The 19,179-nt window shown below is 35.9% G+C and overlaps 1 protein-coding gene across 2 annotated transcripts in view; it reads right to left on the bottom strand.

The window, feature by feature from the left end:
- Window positions 1-19,179, bottom strand: part of PLOD2 (procollagen-lysine,2-oxoglutarate 5-dioxygenase 2) — a 121,159-nt gene that overhangs the window by 44,506 nt on the left and 57,474 nt on the right. For both annotated transcript variants that reach the window (XM_027544067.1, XM_027544076.1), the window contains exons 4-5: window positions 6,286-6,449; window positions 2,335-2,447 (exon numbers count right to left, since the gene is read on the bottom strand). In XM_027544067.1, the coding sequence (XP_027399868.1) occupies window positions 2,335-2,447; window positions 6,286-6,449 (277 nt within the window). The remainder of the gene's footprint in view (window positions 1-2,334; window positions 2,448-6,285; window positions 6,450-19,179) is intronic.

The following is a 19,179-nucleotide window of genomic DNA, read 5'->3' as shown; positions in this document are numbered from 1 at the left end:
TTCTAAAGACAGCCAATGCCAAAGAATGTTCAAACTATTGGACAATTGTGCTTATTTCACATGCTAGCTCATTTCACATGATCAAAATCCTTCAAGCTAGTATTCGTTATGTGAACCGAGAACTTCCAGATGTACAAGCTGGATTTAGAAAAGGCAGAGGAACCAGAAATCAAATTGCCAACATCTATTGGATCAAATATAAAGCAAAGGGATTCCTGAAAAACATTTACTTCTGCTTCATTGACTACACTAAAGCCTTTGACTATTTGGATCACAACAAACTGTGGAATATTCTTAAAAGAGATGGAATACAAGACCACCTTACCTGTCTCCCAAGAAACCTGTATGCAGGTTAAAAAGCAACAGTTAGAACCAGACATGGAACAACAGACTGGTTCCAAATTGGGAAAGGAGGTCATCAAGGCTGTATATTATCACCCTGCTTTTTAACTTATATGCAGAGCACATCATGTAAAATGCCTGGTTGGATGAATCACAAGCTGGAATCAAGATTGCTGAGAGAAATATCAACAACCTCAGCTATGCAGATGATACCAATCTAATGGCAGAAAGTGAAGAGGAACTAAAGAGCTTCTTGATGGTGAAAGAAGAATGAGAAAAGGCTGGCTTAAATCTTAACATTTAAAAACTAAGATCTTGGCATCCAGTCCCATCAATTCATGGCAAATAGATGGGGAAAAATTGGAAACAGTGGCAGATTTTATTTTCTTTGGCTCCAAAATCACTACAGATGGTGATTGCAGCCATGAAATTAAGACACTTGCTCCCTGGAAGACAACGTAATCATAAACATTAATCTACTTTACAACCTTATTCTCAATGGACCAATTTTTCAGCTACATTGCTCTGAAATAATATTCCTAGAATTGTCTTTGCACGCTATTACAGATGGAATGTTTGTTTTCTCTGAAAATTCATACGTTCAAGCCCCAAACTTCACTCTCTATCTCTTATCTCTCTCTCCACCATGTGGAATGCAGCAAGAAGGTGGCTGACATCTACAAGGCAGGAAGAGAGTTCTCCCCAGAATCCAACTATTCTGGCACCCTGATATCAGACTTCTAGCCTCCAGAACTCTGCGAAAACAATTTCTGTTATTTAAGCCACCCAGTCTATGATATTTTGTTATGGCAAACCAAGCAGACTAAGACACATGTTAACCACATTAAATCTTATGCTTATAGAAAACATAAATAGTATTTACACAACTAAAAATACTACAGACCCAGCAGTGAGATTTCAGAGGAAGCATCCTAAAGCAAAAACAATTAAATAACACTCAGAGCACTTTCACTGTGGAATTACACTCAGAAAGACAGGCATCAAGCTGCAAGGGCTAACATTCATGCCAAGAGTAGGTTTCGCCTCTCAAATGAGAGATCAAGTCCTCAGGCTGGTTGTGTCAGTCACATAAGAGACAGTAAAAAAAAAAAAAAATTAAGAATAAAGTTTCTTAAGAAGTATCTAATGAAAATATTTAGATAGTATTTATCAAAAATACAAAAGCAGACACAGTGCAAACTCACTCTAAAATATACTTAAAAAAAAAAAAAAAAAACACTTGTTTCCTAGTGACAGTACCCTGAAACACACAACTGAATAAATTTTAGAACTGTATTGATTATACAAAATAAACTTATGGAATATTAACTTATATTAGGTAATTATACTGAAAATAGTATCTATCAAATTAAAGAACTTTGTTTTTAGTTTTCTCCAAAGTTCCATTTAAATCAATCTCAGGAATATTGTCCTTAGGGTTTAAGGCAAGGTGCTCTTGTTCCCAACATTCTTCCTCTTAATAAGAGAATTCAGATTTTAGTAGAACACATGTGCTTGAAATAAAGAACAAAACTCCTCTGTATTTTGTGATATGGTGTGTATGTGGTTTAGTCGCTAAGTCATGTCTGACACTGGCGACCCCATGGCCTGTAGCCCACTAGGCTCCTCTGTCCATGGGATTTCCCAGGCAAGAATATTTGAGTGGGTTGCCATTTCCTTCTCCAGGGATCTTCCTGACTCAGGGATCTAACCTCGGTTTCCTGCATTGCAGGCAGATTCTTTACTGACTGAGCCACCAGGGAACCCTTTCCATATTATATGTAGCCAAATAAATATGTTCTGATCAAAGAAAAGTATAAGAAAGCATTTTGTTAGACTTCCAGATAGGCTCTCCTTAGAGTTGACACAACTGAGATGGCCCCATATTTATTACTCTGCCTGTAAAATTGCCCAGAATATGGATGCAATGACTGGAGTGCCAGTAGCCACTTGAACCCAGACATTACATTGAAAGTAAGAGCTATTACCTACCCTCTTCAGTGGATCAATGTAAATTTTAGTGTAAAATAACTGATCATCATCATTATCCTGGAGATTCCACTGCTGAACTATACGGTTGATATAAGGAGCATAACCAATAAATCCTGCAATAGAAAAGAGAATGAATAGAGGATTTAGAATTCAAAGAGCAATATTCATGTCTGTGTTAATTTCATAGACCAGTTGCATAGATTTGTGAAGCTATTAGTCCTAATCCATAGTTTAGAATTTCACAGCTCACCATGAGAGAAGTATAAGTTATTGAGTGTCCTTTGTTTCATATATAAATTCAAACAGAAAAAAGTTTTTACTATCAAGTACAAATAAAAGACTCTCTTTGAATAAACACATTCCCCAAATTAATTTTTTAATCCATTTATTTTTAATTAAAGGACAACTGTTTTACAATATTGTATTGGTTTCTTCCATACATCAACATGAATCAGCCATAGGTATACATAGGTCCCCTCCCTCTTGAACTTCCCTCCTACCTCCCACTCCATTCAACACCTCTAGGTTGTCACAGAGCCATGGTTTGAGTTCCCTGAGTCATACAGCAAATTCTCACCAGCTATCTATTTTACATATGGTAGTGTATATGTTTCCATGCTACTACAACCCATCCATTCAACTCATCTCCCCAAATTAATTGATACAAGAGAGGGAACTAATGTTTTCAAACACATGTTAGGGAAAAAAAGAGTTACTAGGAAAAAATCAGAATCAGAAGAATTTTATTTCTTCTGAAATGCTGTTCTTAGATCCTGTGTAAAAGATTCACTGTTTCTGGGGAAAAAAAAAAAAATACTACAGTGGTTTTAATGTCAGTGCCAGAGATGCTAACACAATCAAAAGAATGTTGGATTTGTCACTGACTGCAAACATCCCAAAGAAATTTTATATCTAGGACATTTTGGGAATTTTTCCTTCACTGAGCTAGTCATTACTATGTCTGCTAAACCATTTTCTGGCTAGGTTTTGTCATGGTCTGGAAAAAGGAAGTCTAAAATTGGATTTTTTTACCTTGGCCTTAGAGCACAAGCATTCAATATGCCAACAACAGTTGTCTATAAAAGACAAAGACAACCGGATCATTTTTCCCTGTGTTTGAGTCTTCCTCTGAATTTCAGAAATGCAGCCAAATGCTATGTTTCATTGATATGCAATACTTTTTAACAAGGAGCAATTTTACTCCTGAGAATTGAAAAGAAACCTAACTTATTATCCTCAAAATTAAAATGTCCTCATAGTAATAAAAGAATTAAAAGAAATAGGCAGGACTATTATTGTTAACTAGAGAAAACAAGACAAAATGAAAACATGACTAAATCAATCACTGGTGGCTCATTTTTTCCAAATTAGAAAAATCCTAAAACACTGAAAAATATATATTTTTTAACTCTTAAAACCAATCTTCTGTGATAAAAAAGACATGTCTAAGCAGCAACATATGACATTTTGCAATGGATTATATTACTGTTTTTCAAAAATTATGTTTCCTTATCCTTTTTATAAATTACAAATGTCCTTTAAAATGAGAAGGAATTACATTTATTTTCATAGCATTTGATACGTAGTTTATGGTTTACATTTTTCTATTAAACTGCCATATTATTTCAGAAGACTAAAGTTTCTAATATTCCACCATTTTCCTCTTAAGGAAACATGTTTATTCTCCATGATTTTCTTAACTAAATGAAGTACACACAAACAAAACTCATGTCTCTTAAATAACTCTCTATATCATTCATAAATTTACATAAACTTTTATTGAACATACTTAGATTTTCCAGCATTTCTTTAATTATTCTGACTACAGAAAGAATAAGGCTGATGTTCTGATACCCTGTCTGATCACTTTTGGTCTTCCCTGGTGGCTCAGATCATAAAGAATTTGCCTGCAATGCAGGATACCTGGGTTCGATCCCTGAGTCAGGAAGATCTCCTGGAGCCGGTAATGGAAACCCACTCCAGTATTCTTGCCTGGAGAATCCCATGGACAGAGGGGCCTGTGGGCTGCCATCTCTGAGGTCGTACAGAGTCTGGCACAACTGAAGTGACTTAGCAGCAGCAGCAGCAGAACATGACTGAGAGACTTAACACTTTCATTTTTCACGATTACTTTCTCACTTACAAACACATTCTCCTTAATTAAACTTGCTCACAAAGGCACTCGCTAGTTTTGCTGCTTCCAAAGTACTATGCCTCTGTTTGAAATTTAGATTTTTGAGTAAATATTTCACTATCTAGATTTTACATATGTTATGTTTCACTAATCCTGTCATGTTTAGAAAAACTAATAAATACAAAGTAAAACTCATCCCAGAATTCCATAGCTAAGTGGCTTTTAATCTATCTAGGACTTAGGGTAAAAGATAAGCCATGTGTCACTGAGGGTCTGACAGTTGGGAGCAGATGGAGCTCTCATTCTCATTTAAAATTGCCCAGACAGAGAAGTCAAGAGCAGGCAGCCATCTTTGCTGTAAATCTAAGAGGACAATGTGACCAATATGAGAAACCCTCCTAGGTTCGGACTTGAATGTTGAAGTAAAACCCAAAGATGGTAGATAAATTAGGAGAAAAAGAAAATGGTCAGGAGATCCCCAAAACCGTGAACGAAAAATGTATTGAAGAGAAAAAAAGGGAGCTGAAACTTGGCAGTACACACTAAGATTTAAGGTTTCAGAAGAGCAAATTTATATGGGCTGATGGAGTTCCAAAGAATCACCATGGAAATGGGTTTCTAAAAGAAAATGCAGGTGAATAGAGCTGTAACTAAGTTACTTGTCCAAAGTTTCATATACAAAAGTAACTGAGTGAAGTCTAGAACCCAGATCTGCTATCTCAAACAGCACTTATTTGAACTGGCCTGAATATAATCGGTTATTTTATGTAATTCACAATAAAATCTGTCTTTCCAGTGTGGCTTGCAATTTCCACCCAGCATTGTTTCTCTGACAAGTTACCTGTCCTATATCCACGTTTTCTGGCCATATTTTTATATTAATCTCAGTCTAAAGAAATAAAATAATATCTAAAGTCAAACTTCATTTTATTTTTTGATGGAAGGGGGAAATTTGATCATTTATTTCTTAATTCATAGTGGTATAGCTAAGGCAATACTTTAAGTTCACCCAGGCAATCAATGTTGAATCTTTTTGACTAGGGATGATTTCAAGACAAATCATTTACTCCGGTATATTTAAAATAAGAAAATAAAAGTGAAAGAAAGCCAAACTGTTAGTCACTCAGTCGTGTCTGACTCTTTGCAACCCCATGGACTATAGCCCACCAGGCTCTTCTGTCCATGGAATTCTCCAGGCAAGAATACTGGAGTGGGTTGCCATGCCCTTCTCCAGAGGATCTTCCTGACCCAGGGATCAAACCTGGATCTCCTGCATTGGCAGGCAGATTCTCTACCATCTGAGCCACGAGGCCATTTGTTTAAAATATAGATAAAGTTAATGCCTATTTGTTAAAGCTACTCAAGTGTAGCTTGCACTTTTTCCTAAGTAAGGGAATTTACTAAACCCATTAACCTAGAGCCAGCAAATTCTTAATGAAATTATAGTCAGAAGACCAGAATCCCTGTAGTTTTTCCTTTAATAACTGAATGCCTATTGGAGAAGTCACTTAAATTAGGGAAACACAGTTTTCTCACTTATAATGTAGAAATAATAACATTTATACATAAATAACATTTACACTAGTAATAACACATTACTAATGTTTTTAGGAGCATCATATGATATAACAGATGAGAAAATGTTTTGTCAACTATAAAACACACTGTGAATTTAAACAGATATAATTTTTCCATAGTAATAAGAAGATAATGGTTGTTTAAAACATGTCTATAGTTACGTATTTTTTTAAAAGGTGGTTTCATCAATATTTTAATCCATGACTCGCATTATATTTTTCTTCCAGTATCTTACTCACCTCCTGAATTCAGGTAGCGTTTCCCAATGTGCACAATGGGATACTTGTCTGCTAGTCTTTTATCTGGCCACAGAATTCCATCAGCTGCAAAGACCACTTTGTGGTTTGACTTTTGAAACTTTTTTAGAACTTCTTCTGGACCACCAGCAAATATAACATTAAAGCTGTTTGATGAGGAGGTGGGGGAAGAAGTTTTAAATACAGTTGTCAAAATTTAGAGATATAAACCAAGAGATGATTTTTCTCTAATAAAAATCAAAATTTAGAATCCAAAATCAGATTAATTCCAACTATTTGCAGAGTAAACCAAACAACTCTCCCTCAACTTAAATTATATGGATTGTATTAAGTTATTAGTATTTATGTTACACTGGTAATAAAGTCCAAATAAAAGCAGCTTTTTTAGTATTAGTCTTAATTTTTTCAATAATCATGTACTCTCCAAAATCAAAATTCCAAAAGTGTTGAAAAGTTAAAAATCAGTAACTTGTTGTATAACATAGTAGAAGTGCTATTACTGACAGAGGCTGCCATTGTAACTGCCTAACGTTTCTTTCTAATTTGTACTCATCTATAATAATTTCCGCAGATGTCATTACCTTTGACAAAATGTTTCCACCTACTAAATGTCATCAATATAAATAAATTTAAATTTGATTCACGATTTAGCCTGAAATCCTAAACTAAATGCATACACACATGTGTATCTTTTTAAAGCTCAATATATTTAAAGATGTTAAAAATTAAATCTATAGTTTCATTGATTTTTCTGAAGATTGTATTACCCACAGTTCATCCATAGAATCACAATGACTTATAATATGAAATGTGACACACACTACCTGTTTCCTCTCTGCAAGAAGTTCTCTATTCTTGCTACAACCACAAATTCTTCTGCATCTTTCTTTAACAAAACCAACGATTTCCAAAGATGATAATTTCATGACTTGCCATCGCAGGTGGCAAACAAGAAGAGTACACAAATGCTCTTTAATTCAGCACCAGGTCTTCCTAATAGCCTATAGTCCCAGTGCACTTCTGTGATACCTGGAGTGGTGCAGAGGCAGGAAGAGGGTGCCAGCAAGGAAGGACTGGGGACGTTGCTGGTTTTATTTTTGGCCACACCCTGGTACATGCAGGATCTTAGTTCCCCCACCAGGAAGCAAACCCATGCCCACTGCAGTGGAAGTGCAGAGTCGTAACCCCTGGACCACCAAAGAAGCCCCTGCTATGATATTTGAACCGGGAAGTAAGGAGGCTGTTCCACACACTTTGCCAGACTTGCTCTTGAGGAGTTTGTTAATATGCTGACATAGTAGTATGTATCAGGCAACATTCAATAACTTTCTGTACATGAATTTGGGCTTTCCCTGTGGATCAGCTGGTAAAGAATCTGTCTGCCAATGCAGGCGATACAGGAGACATGGGTTCAATCTCTGGGTCAGGGAGATTCCCTGGAGAAGGATATGGCAATCCACTCCAGTGAAATGTGAGTAGAATTGGTATGTTCATGCAACCTCCAAGTCCTGGGCTTTAAAAAGGAAGCTGCCTACCCTCTGTTTCCTCTTTCCCTTTCATGGTGAACCAGACTTTACAAGCAAAAATTCCTTGACATACTCTCCCCCACCAGACAGTCCACTTCTAAATCTATTTTTTTTAAAAAAAAAAGATTAAAATGTTGCTAATGTGAAACTAAAGTAGTAAAATTAGTAAATAAAAATTAGGCAATTTTTAAAAATTAGTAAAAGTAAAGTTGAATTCAGAGAGCTACACCATTTTTTTTTTCATTCTAAATTGTCCTGCTACTAAGTCGCTTCAGTCATGTCCGACTCTGTGTGACCCCATAGACGGCAGCCCACCAAGCTCCCCCGTCCCTGGGATTCTCCAGGCAAGAACACTGGAGTGGGTTGCCATTTCCTTCTCCAATGTATGAAAGTGAAGAGTGAGAGTGAAGTTGCTCAGTCACGTCCTACTCTTCGTGACCCCATGGACAGCAGCCTATCAGGCTCCTCCGCCCCTGGGATTGTCCTAGAGAATTAAATTTTATCATTGCTTTTTGTTACAAAAAAATAACTTTAAAATTAAAACATATCTATCTAGCTACATATATATACATATATACATTTACATATATATATATACATATTTGGCATTTAATTTTTTCTTTCTTTTAGCTCAAAGGGTAGAAAAATTTTAATACTGTTAATAATATAATCATAAAGTGATTCAGTTCACACAATCTGAAGTCTAACAGATGGGTTTCTAATTCCAATTCCAGCTCTATCACTTGCCATCTGAGTAACCATAGGAAAGTTAGTAACAAACTCTTTATGCTTCTGTTCCTTTAAGCATAAAATGATGGGGAAAGTAGTGCTTATTTCTCATCAAGATATTGCTACAAAAAATTAAAAATTAATACCATAATAATCTTTCAAAAAAGTTTAAAAAATTAACATTTTTGTTACTATAGGAAAGGGACCTGAAAAATGAGAGGTAGGACAAAAACTTACTTTTAAATTTACACAAGTCTGTAGTTTTAAATAATTTTATTTTTTAGCCAAATACACATTTTAAGATAAATTTTAAATCAGAATAAATTTGTTTTGACTAAAACCTCAAGCCAACTCCCCTCCATGTTTATTTAAAAAACTGAATTAATCTGACTTCACAAAGTATTTATATGAATATATCAAGTTTCTCTTTTTCTTATAAATAAGTACAGCTGATTTCATAAGTATGACCACTTTAGATTTCTGCCTTGTAGGATAACCCTATCTTTTCTATCAGGGGTATTTTCTTCAAGACTACTAGTTGCCGATATAATTTTCTTTTTTAAATACTGAAGATTTAGGAAATAATACTAGCTTTATAAGACCAGTTACCAGGGTAACTAAACCCTGAGAGTAAGGCAAATAAATCAAACCCTCTGAGGCACAGGACCCCATAAATTGTCTGGAGAGATGGATAAAAAGAGCTCATTATGTCAGAGAATCATAGATTGGAGACTTGGACCAAACTGATTCAGATATTTTGCAGGTAGCATCATGTATTCAAACTTTCCTGGTAGCTCAAAGGTACAGACTCTGCCTGCCAATGCAGGAAACAGGGGTTTTATCCCTGGGTTGGCAAGATCCCCTAGAGGAGGCCATGGCAACACACTTCAATATTCTTGCCTGGGAAATTCCATGGATGGAGGAGCCTGGAGGGCTACAGTCCATGGAGTTTCAAGAGTTAGACACAACTTAGAAACGAAACAACAACAAAAATCATGTATTTGAAGTAATAAAGGTACAGTTGGCAAATGATTGTTTTGTCTTTGTAACACCAGTGAAGAGCTTAATATCTCCACAGTATATCTCAAACTATTAGCAGAAGTCAACAGCTTGAAATGGAGGAGTTGTGGGCTACTTGTACTCTGATAATTTAAAAATTTTGTAAGTAGGCATTACCTTTATAACTAAAAGCAATTACTGTAGATCAAAATGTAAAAGGCAAAAATTCTCTTCACATAATTCAAGTACGGATTTGACTTTGAATAAAAATTTAAGGTTGCTGGAACTTTCTCATTCCATTCTAGTAGCATTGCTATTTCTGTGTTGAAGTACTTTAGAAAAGTTTTTTTGAACCGATTTAAAACTTTTCAAAGGGCAAGAAAGTTTTTCTACTTAAAATGACTTTAGTCATATCAACCCAAAAGGTCAAACTTTTTAAAAAATGCCCACAACAGTCATAAAAATAATGCTCATAGGAATTTGATACATTTAAATGTGAAGAATAAGATAAAACTTTCCACAGTTCACCGTGGTAAATATTCCTGGGTCCTGCAAAAACCATAAGGTTTTCACCTTATGTGGTCATACTGAGTCCTCTACCAGACACGTCAGTGTTCTATCTCAGACAGGTCATTGAAACTTTTACAAGGGTTCCCTGTTTCTGTGGCACCATCAACCATACAGTCACTCAAGCTGAAAATCCTTTACTCAGCCCTGCCTCTTCCCTTTCCATGGCCTCTCTCATCAAATCTTTCTCCAGAACCCATTGATTCCATCTACTTAATCTATTTAGAATTTAAAGCCTCTCCACTCCCACTAGAAGACACTGGACTAGATTAATTCAAAAATCTTATAAGCCTCCCTATCACCCATCCCCTCTAATAAGGACCATCTGATAAACTCTCCTGAAAACCTTTCTGTGCCAGTCCCTTGACTGGATCAGTCCCTTGATTGGATCAGAACTATGGTCTAAAGTGGGACTCAGCAAATATTTACTATCTAGCCTTTTAGCGAAAATTCCTTAGGCTTTGAGGGCAATATGGTCTCTGCTGGATGACTCAACTCTACCATTGTGGTACAACGCAGCCATAGGCAATTTGTAAATAATTGAGCACACTTGTGCTACAACAAAAGTATTTACAGAAAAGAGCCTGGGCCAGACTGCAGCTTACCAAACCCTGGCCTGTAAAATAAAGTCTAAATGAATCAGACTCACATTAATTTTCTATTAAATAGCCTGTTCTGAAGTCACACTGAATTATTTGATCTGTCTTTCATGTCTTTAATCATGATGTTTCAGCAGCTTAGCACATCTTTTCCCAATCGGATCCAAACCACTCACCCTCATCCAAATCTCACTTCCTCTACAAACCTCTACGTGAGCAGCATAAATGGAAAAGATCATTTCCATCCTCTTAATCCCCACAACTCTTTTCCTCTCTTTTTCCACAGAATGTTTCATTTTCTACTTGTCATGGACAGGAAGACTGGCATGCTGCAGTCCATGGGGGTCGCAAAGAGTCGGACGCGACTGAGCAACTGAACTGAACTGAACTTCATGCCAGCAGTGACTATTTATACTAAACTGCATTGTCTTCCTTCACATGCCAAATACACCAGTTTATTCATCTGTGTATTACTCCCCTAAGTCAGAGAGGAAAACAACAGAAGTGTTTCCTAATCTTATTTATTTGTTTCTCCCCAACCCACACTTTATTCATCATCACTGATATAAATTTAAGCCAAAAGTTATGATTACCCAAACTATTAGCAGCTGGTTTTTAAAAGCTTAAAGTCTAATGAAGCACGCAAGAAGCAATACACCTGATAATTCTCTCTTTAATCATGTCTTCATCTTAAATACATATCTATATTTTTCACAGATAATTGATGCTAAAAACAATACTATAGAACCACTCCCCCCTCATTTTCATAAAGCAGTTGAAAATGTCTACTCAGTTGAACTTGCAGAATAAATTAAAAAATAATCACAAGAGAAATGATTAAATTTATCATAGGAATTTTGAAGGAAGGGGAAGGAATAAACTTGGACAAAGTAGAGACTATTTTAAAAACAATTACTGGAAGGATTTTTTTAATGGTATATAATTTCATTTTCTGAATATAATACTCCTACTGAGGCTGGGATGAGGTAGCAGTCAAATGAGGACACTGCCCAGGTGGAGAGTCATTTTCTCCAGACACTTTCCTGAGAGTAGCCAAGTCCTGAGGTAGCTCCTAGCAGACAGGGCAGCCAAGGAGACACTGTGGCAAGACCTCAAGCTGCTCAAGCTGCTAGCTATCTGTGGGACCACGAGTCGTCATCACTTGGTGCCTCTGCATCAGTCTCTTTACTTGTAAAACAAATGCTTAAATAAAAATCTTCCTCTAATTGTAAATGACAGTTAAATTCATCTCTGCAACATTAGAACTTTCAAATCTGATACATATTTAGTGCACAGTAAGTATGGCAAAGAACCTGCCTACCGACACAGGAGACGTGAGACTCGGGTTTGATCCTTGGGTCAGGAAGATCCCCTGAAGGAAGGATGGCAACCTACTCCAGCATTTTTGCCTGGTGAATCCCATGAACAGAGTAGCCTGGCAGGCTACAGTCCATAGGGTCACACAGAATCAGACATGGCTGAAGTGACAGCACACACACACGTGCACACACACACGTGCACACACAACTAAGTATTCATTGAATCCGTGAAGAAAGCAAGAAGCTTTTTCAATCCCCAGCATTTATTATTATGTACCTATAATATTATTATTATTATGTAGCATTATTATATAATATTACTACATATTATATAAAATATACTATTTACAATAATATATACATATTATTATGTAATATTACATTATTATTACATAATATTAGTATTATTATGTAGCTGTGCCAGAAAACACATACAAATCTATGGCTAGAAAAGCCTTTCCAGAGGGCAAGATTTCTGTCCCAGTCAACCCCTGCCCCACCACCAATCCAGCCATGGCAACTAGCACCATATTTTACATAATAACAGATGCTTAATAATACATATTTACTCAAAATAAAAAGATTCAAGGAGTAGGTAATCTGGTTTGTAGATAATCTGGTTTGGGGAAAATCTGGTTTATGTCTACACACAAAAAGTAGACAAATTAGTACCATTTATCAAGCTATATACAAACAACCAATGCTTTTTTTGTACACAGTCTGGTTCTTCCTTACTCCAACATACCCACTAATACACTCAGTAAACACTAATAAGAATATTTGGACAATTTTTTTTTAAAGTCATTGATTTCCCATGTAATTCCTAATTATATTTCACATCATGGATGAGGCTGAAGGCAATGCAATATGTTTAAGTGACAGCTAAAGATTTTAACCTTTCCTTCAAAAACAAGCAAAAAAATTAAAAAGCCATGTAGAAACTGAAAACTCTGATGTATTTGGCTTTCCTTCATACTAATTTAATGAAATATTGTCCATTGCTAATTACTAGGTTCTTTGTGTCTGCAAACCTAAACTGTCCTCATTGCCAAGAAGAAGTCTATCAAATAAATCTGCCATAATTAGTTAAAATTACAGCCATCAATCTTAAAAAGCTTTGCCTTCAGAAAAATTTTACTCTGTCTTCTGTATAAACTATGTGTATTAGTTAGCTGCTCAGTTCAGTTCAGTTCAGTCACTCAGTTGGGTCCGACTCTTTGTGATCCTATGAATTGCAGCACGTCAGGCCTCCCTGTCCATCACCAACTCCCGGAGTTCACTCAGACTCACGTCCATCGAGTCGGTTATGCCATCCAGCCATCTCATCCTCTGTCGTCCCCTTCTCCTCCTGCCCCCAATCCCTCCCAGTATCAGAGTCTTTTCCAATGAGTCAACTCTTTGCATGAGGTGGCCAAAGTATTGGAGTTTCAGCTTTAGCATCATTCCTTCCAAAGAACTCCCAGGACTGATCTTTAGAATGGACTGGTTGGATCTCCTTGCAGTCCAAGGGACTCTCAAGAGTCTTCTCCAACACCACAGTTCAAAAGCATCAGTTCTTCGGCGCTCAGCTTTCTTCACAGTCCAACTCTCACATCCATACATGACCACTGGAAAAACCATAGCCTTAGCTAAACGGACCTTTGTTGGCAAAGTAATATCTCTGCTTTTGAATATGCTCTCTAGGTTGGTCATAACTTTCCTTCCAAGGAGTGTCTTTTAAATTCATGGCTGTAATCACCATCTGCAGTGATTTTGGAACCCCCAAAAATAAAGTCTGACACTGTTTCCACTGTTTCCCCATCTACTTCCCACCAGATGCCATGATCTTAGTTTTTCTGAATGTTGAGCTTTAAACCAACTTTTTCACTCTCCTGTTTCACTTTCATCAAGAGGCTTTTGAGTTCCTCCTCACTTTCTGCCATAAGGATGGTGTCATCTGCATATCTGAGGTTATTGATATTTCTCCCGGCAATCTTGATTCCAGCTTGTGGTTCTTCCAGCCCAGCGTTTCTCATGATGTACTCTGCATATAAGTTAAATAAGCAGGGTGACAATATACAGCCTCGATGGACTCCTTTTTATATTTGGAACCAGTCTGTTGTTCCATGTCCAGTTCTAACTGTTGCTTCCTGACCTGCATATAGGTTTCTCAAGAGGCAGGTCAGGGTCTGATATTCCCATCTCTTGAAGAATTTTCCACAGTTTATTGTGATCCACACAGTCAAAAGCTTTGGCATAGTCAATAAAGCAGAAATAGATGCTTTTATGGAACTCTCTTGCTTTTTCCATGATCCAGCAGATGTTGGCAATTTGATCTCTGGTTCCTCTGCCTTTTCTAAAACCAGCTTGAACATCTGCATGTTCACAGTTCATGTATTGCTGAAGCCTGGCTTGGAGAATTTTGAGCATTACTTTACTAGCATGTGCGTGTCCAACTCTTTGTGACCCCATGGACTGCAGCCCACCAGGCTCCTCTGTCCCCAGGATTCTCCAGGCAAGAATACTGGAGTGGGTTGCAATTTCCCTCTCCAATAAACTATGTAAGGCAATATAAAATGTAGGCATATTGGTGATGTAGCTTAAATTATGAAAGGTACAACATGGTTATTTCATAGACTAAAATAAGATAGGATCTGGTCACCTATAGAATTTTAATAAATACAAATTATATTTCTTATAACAATGACAAAATCATAAAAACTATGTTCACAAACAGTTAGCAAACTGATACAATAAAAACATAATCTTTCCCAATTTTCTAAAAGTAAATGATTCTAAAGAGATTATGCCAATGTTTGACCACGAAGATAAATTTTTCTTCTAAATTAGGTCGGTTCAGTTTTGTCTGAAGAACTAGTACAATATGAGATCCTTGAGGGTGGCATCTTTGTGTATCTCTTTTTCCATAGTGTTAAGTTCAGTACCTGGGTCAAAGTTTTTGCTCAAGACGTGTTCTGAATGCCAAGTGAAAAATCTGCTCACTGATGTCACTTTTTCTAATATTTAATTAGAAGCTAAAAGAAATAAACATTGGTCAATACATGAAAGATCAAAAGCAGCAGCAGCATTTTCACAGTTTCTAACCAACAATCAATTTTTAAAATAATTTCTATCTTTGAAATTTAGAAAGTTTGGATGCTTTCCTGCCCTTATAAGTCATTTAATTTCTTCAAATGAAGAAAAAAAATCTTCACAAATAATTTTAAAGCATCCATAATACTTCTGCCTCTTGAAAAATGCTTCTCCATCTTTTAATTCAATTCACTCTTCAGTTCAGTTCATTTCAGTCGCTCAGTCATATCTGACTCTTTGTGACCCCATAAATCGCAGCACGCCAGGCCTCCCTGTCCATCACCAACTCCCGGAGTTCACTCAGACTCACGTCCATTGAGTCAGTGATGCCATCCAGCCATCTCATCCTCTGTCGTCCCCTTCTCCTCCTGACCCCAATCCCTCCCAGCATCAGAGTCTTTTCCAATGAGTCAACTCTTCACATGAGGTGGCCAAAGGACTGGAGTTTCAGCTTTAGCATCATTCCTTCCAAAGAAATCCCAGGGCTGATCTCCTTCAGAATGGACTGGTTGGATCTCCTTGCAGTCCAAGGGACTCTCAAGAGTCTTCTCCAACACCACAGTTCAAAAGCATCAATTCTTCAGCACTCAGCTTTCTTCACAGTCCAACTTTCACATCCATACATGACCACAGGAAAAACCATAGCCTTGAATAGACGGACCTTTGTTCTCAAAGTAATGTCTCTGCTTTTTAATATGCTATCTAGGTTGGTCATTCTAAATAAATGTGGTTATATTATACATCATTTGAATGCACATTTCTAGCTTTAGTTTTTTTGCAAAAGACTTATTACTTGCTTTTTATTTTATATTTACTTTAGACTAGGGAAATGATGTGAGATGAAAAGCAAATTCAAGTAATTTTCTTATTTGAGTTTAAAATGGGTCAAAAAGCATGAAGACAACTCACAACATAAACAATGCATTTGGCCCAGGAACCACTACTGAATGTATAGTGCAGTGGTGGTTCAAGAAGTTTTGCAAAGGAGATGAGAGCTTCGAAGACAAGGAGTTCAGTGTCAGGCCGTTGGAAGATGACAACGACCAATTGAGAGAATCACTGAAGCTGATCCTCTTAAACTACACAGGAAGTTGCTGAAGAACTCAACATAGACCATTCTATAGTCGTTCCGCATTTGAAGCAAACTGGAAAGGTGAAAAGCTCAATAAGCAATTAAGTGAGTGCCTCATAAGCTGACTAAAAGTAAAAAAAAATCAATGTTTTGAAGTGTTGTTTTCTCTTATTCCAACAAACATCAACAAACCATTTCTTAATCAGATTGTGATGTGGGCTGAATTTTATATTTTGTGGTGGCACTGAATGTAAATGTCATTAATCAGATGTGCTTTTTACAGAAAGAATCCCAATATATGAAATATTTAAAAGGCATATTTGGTGGCGGTTATTGGACTCACCAAAATGATTATTTCCTCTCTGAAAATATCTACCCCACGATTTTGGTATATAGCAACTCCTTGGTTCATTGAAGTATTTGCTTAAAGATAGTTAACTTTATGACTTTGAGGTAAGATAAAGGAATTGACTTTGCAGTTTATAAGCTCTTGCTAAATAATGGTAGGAGTAAGGTAGACTGAATTTTTTAAAAACTAGAATGGTAGTTGCATGTTACAATATTTTTCCCTAAAATCTCTATGAGCCTACTTCAAAAGAGCTCATCATACTTTGTCCAGTCTGTTAAAGTCATCAAATCCATTATATATACTGATAGTCGTTCAAATCAAGGGGAGATTGCCAATTTCACAAAGCGTCTTAATTGCAATAAAACACACACACACACACACTGCAGGGTGAAGTAACTTGAAAAAAAAGTTTGTGGTACTTTCTCATATGAAGAGCTTCAGTGTTCATTTTGTTTTAAGAATAACCCAAACCCTTGTTAAATATTTATTTACATCTAAATTAAATATGGTAAATCTTAACTTAGTATATTTATGAACACTGTCTCTAATTTTAAATGTTCATCCAAAAGTCAGTTTAGAATACATATTCGCATGGAAGTGATGTTATAAGATTGCTTTCAAATTAATTCACAAAAGCCTGTCACAATGAACACTAGGGACCATTTTGAGATATGGCAAATGTTCCAGAATCAAGCAGTGACAATAATTCCACAACTCTGTAAATTTAAAAAAAAATATTGAAATTTTCACTTAAAGTGAGCATATGTCAAGGTATATAAATCATATCTCAACAAAGCTATTTTCTTAAAGACTATTTAAACTATTAACTACATAAATCTTGGTATTTTTTTATATAGTAGTGACCTATACTTCCATAAAACTAATTAGTACAGTTAAATTGTCCTTAAAAACTCACATAACAAGTAGTAATTGGTTTGATTTACTAAAATGAGTATATTCTGAACTATAGCCTTAACTGGAGGTAAGGTTAATTAGGAGATTAACAATTCTATTGTAAAATGGTTTTCCTTTTTCAAATAATTTAGAGTCAAATTCATTTCTCCCTGATCTTGGATTACCCACAATTTCAACTGTACTGATCACTTGCCCACAATATTTTTTAAAGGGTACTGTCTTTTAAGGAAAAAATAAATAAAAGAAAAGAGCTCTAAAGTGGTATCAATTGTCCATCCTTCTTATCTTGGTTACTGTCTCATCATCCCTAGGTTTCTCCAGGAAGACAGATATGGTGAGTCATGAAAGAGAAAATGTTACTGCTGCTTCTTTGACTAGAACTTGGGGAGATGGGCATGCATGATTTCAGTTAGCTGGCTCTTTTCACAGAGGCAGTTGTCAAGAAATTTTATCCTCAGTTCACTGATATATCCCAAACATAGTGCCTGACACACACTGGATCTTTCATTAAAAGGCTATTGTTATCTTTTGGTCATACTGGGTCTTAAAGTATCAACTAAATAAATAAAAGCAACCTCAAGCAGTCTTCAGATATCTCACAGTGTCCCTTGTCTTATCAGAACCCAATTGGCCCCTTACTAAACCAGTTTCTTCCAAGCTTAAATCTTAAATGGGAGGGGTAGTCTGATAAAGCAGCAAAGGGTGAGGAAAAGGAGTTCTTCCTAAAATGCAGAAAGAGGTTTGGGAACCCAAAACCACTACTGGCTCATATGTGGTAACTTTTACAAGCAGAATTTGCCTTCAAGTCCAAATCAAAACGTACATGTGGCAAATTCAAGCTGACCAAAATGGCTGGTAATTTTAAACCAAACATACTCAATGTTTAATACAGTTAGTATGAACATCCTGCTCCATTTTCCTAAGGGTTATATATATATATATATATATATATATATATGATTATATATATAATCGATTATATATAAAATAGATTATATATATAATAGATTTTGTAGAAAACTTCTTGGTACACAAGCTAACCATCAATCTCATGTTGCAAGAATAAGTAACTATAAGCAGAACTTTATTTTTTCCTGGGAGACAATAGGGAAATTCTAAAGATGCACATATATGAACCTTTCAAAATTTGTAAGTGTTGATGGCATCAAAACTCCAGTATGTCTATTTTCAATTCAAAATTTCTGCCTTTATTTAAAATTTATATAAAAAGCACTGTTCTTACTTTCATCTGTAATAATTTGTGGTTTTGGACTTTCAAATTGAGGGAAAGATATAGAAACTTCCCTAACTTAAAGAGGAAAATGCAAGGAGATTTAAAATGATAACCAAAAAATAAAAAAGAATGTAGGGAAAATGGTAGAAAAAAAGGTGTCTACCAATACTGCTTCATGACAAACTGACATTATTAAATACCTAAGAAGAAGATAAGGAAACACAGCAGACACTTCACATTTAGTACAAGAAAAGATATTTACATATTAGAAAGATTTTTCTTTCTTATTAAACATTTTTTTTTTAATTTTTCACTTATACCTTATGTGATATATTTCCTCCTGGACAACCAGAACCCACTGAGTTACTCTCTCAATATAAAGGTTCAATATGATCTTTATTCTATCTCAAATCAGGGTTAAGACATGACTTTCACAAAAATTTTAGCCTATACCCTGTCTTCCCATTGGTATTTATGATAACTCATCAAATTTGA

The sequence above is a fragment of the Bos indicus x Bos taurus genome, chromosome 1 (genome assembly GCF_003369695.1).
Source record: "Bos indicus x Bos taurus breed Angus x Brahman F1 hybrid chromosome 1, Bos_hybrid_MaternalHap_v2.0, whole genome shotgun sequence".
NCBI lineage: Eukaryota > Metazoa > Chordata > Mammalia > Artiodactyla > Bovidae > Bos > Bos indicus x Bos taurus.
Note: the sequence above shows the minus strand (reverse complement) of the source record. Positions and strands in the feature narration are given on the sequence as shown.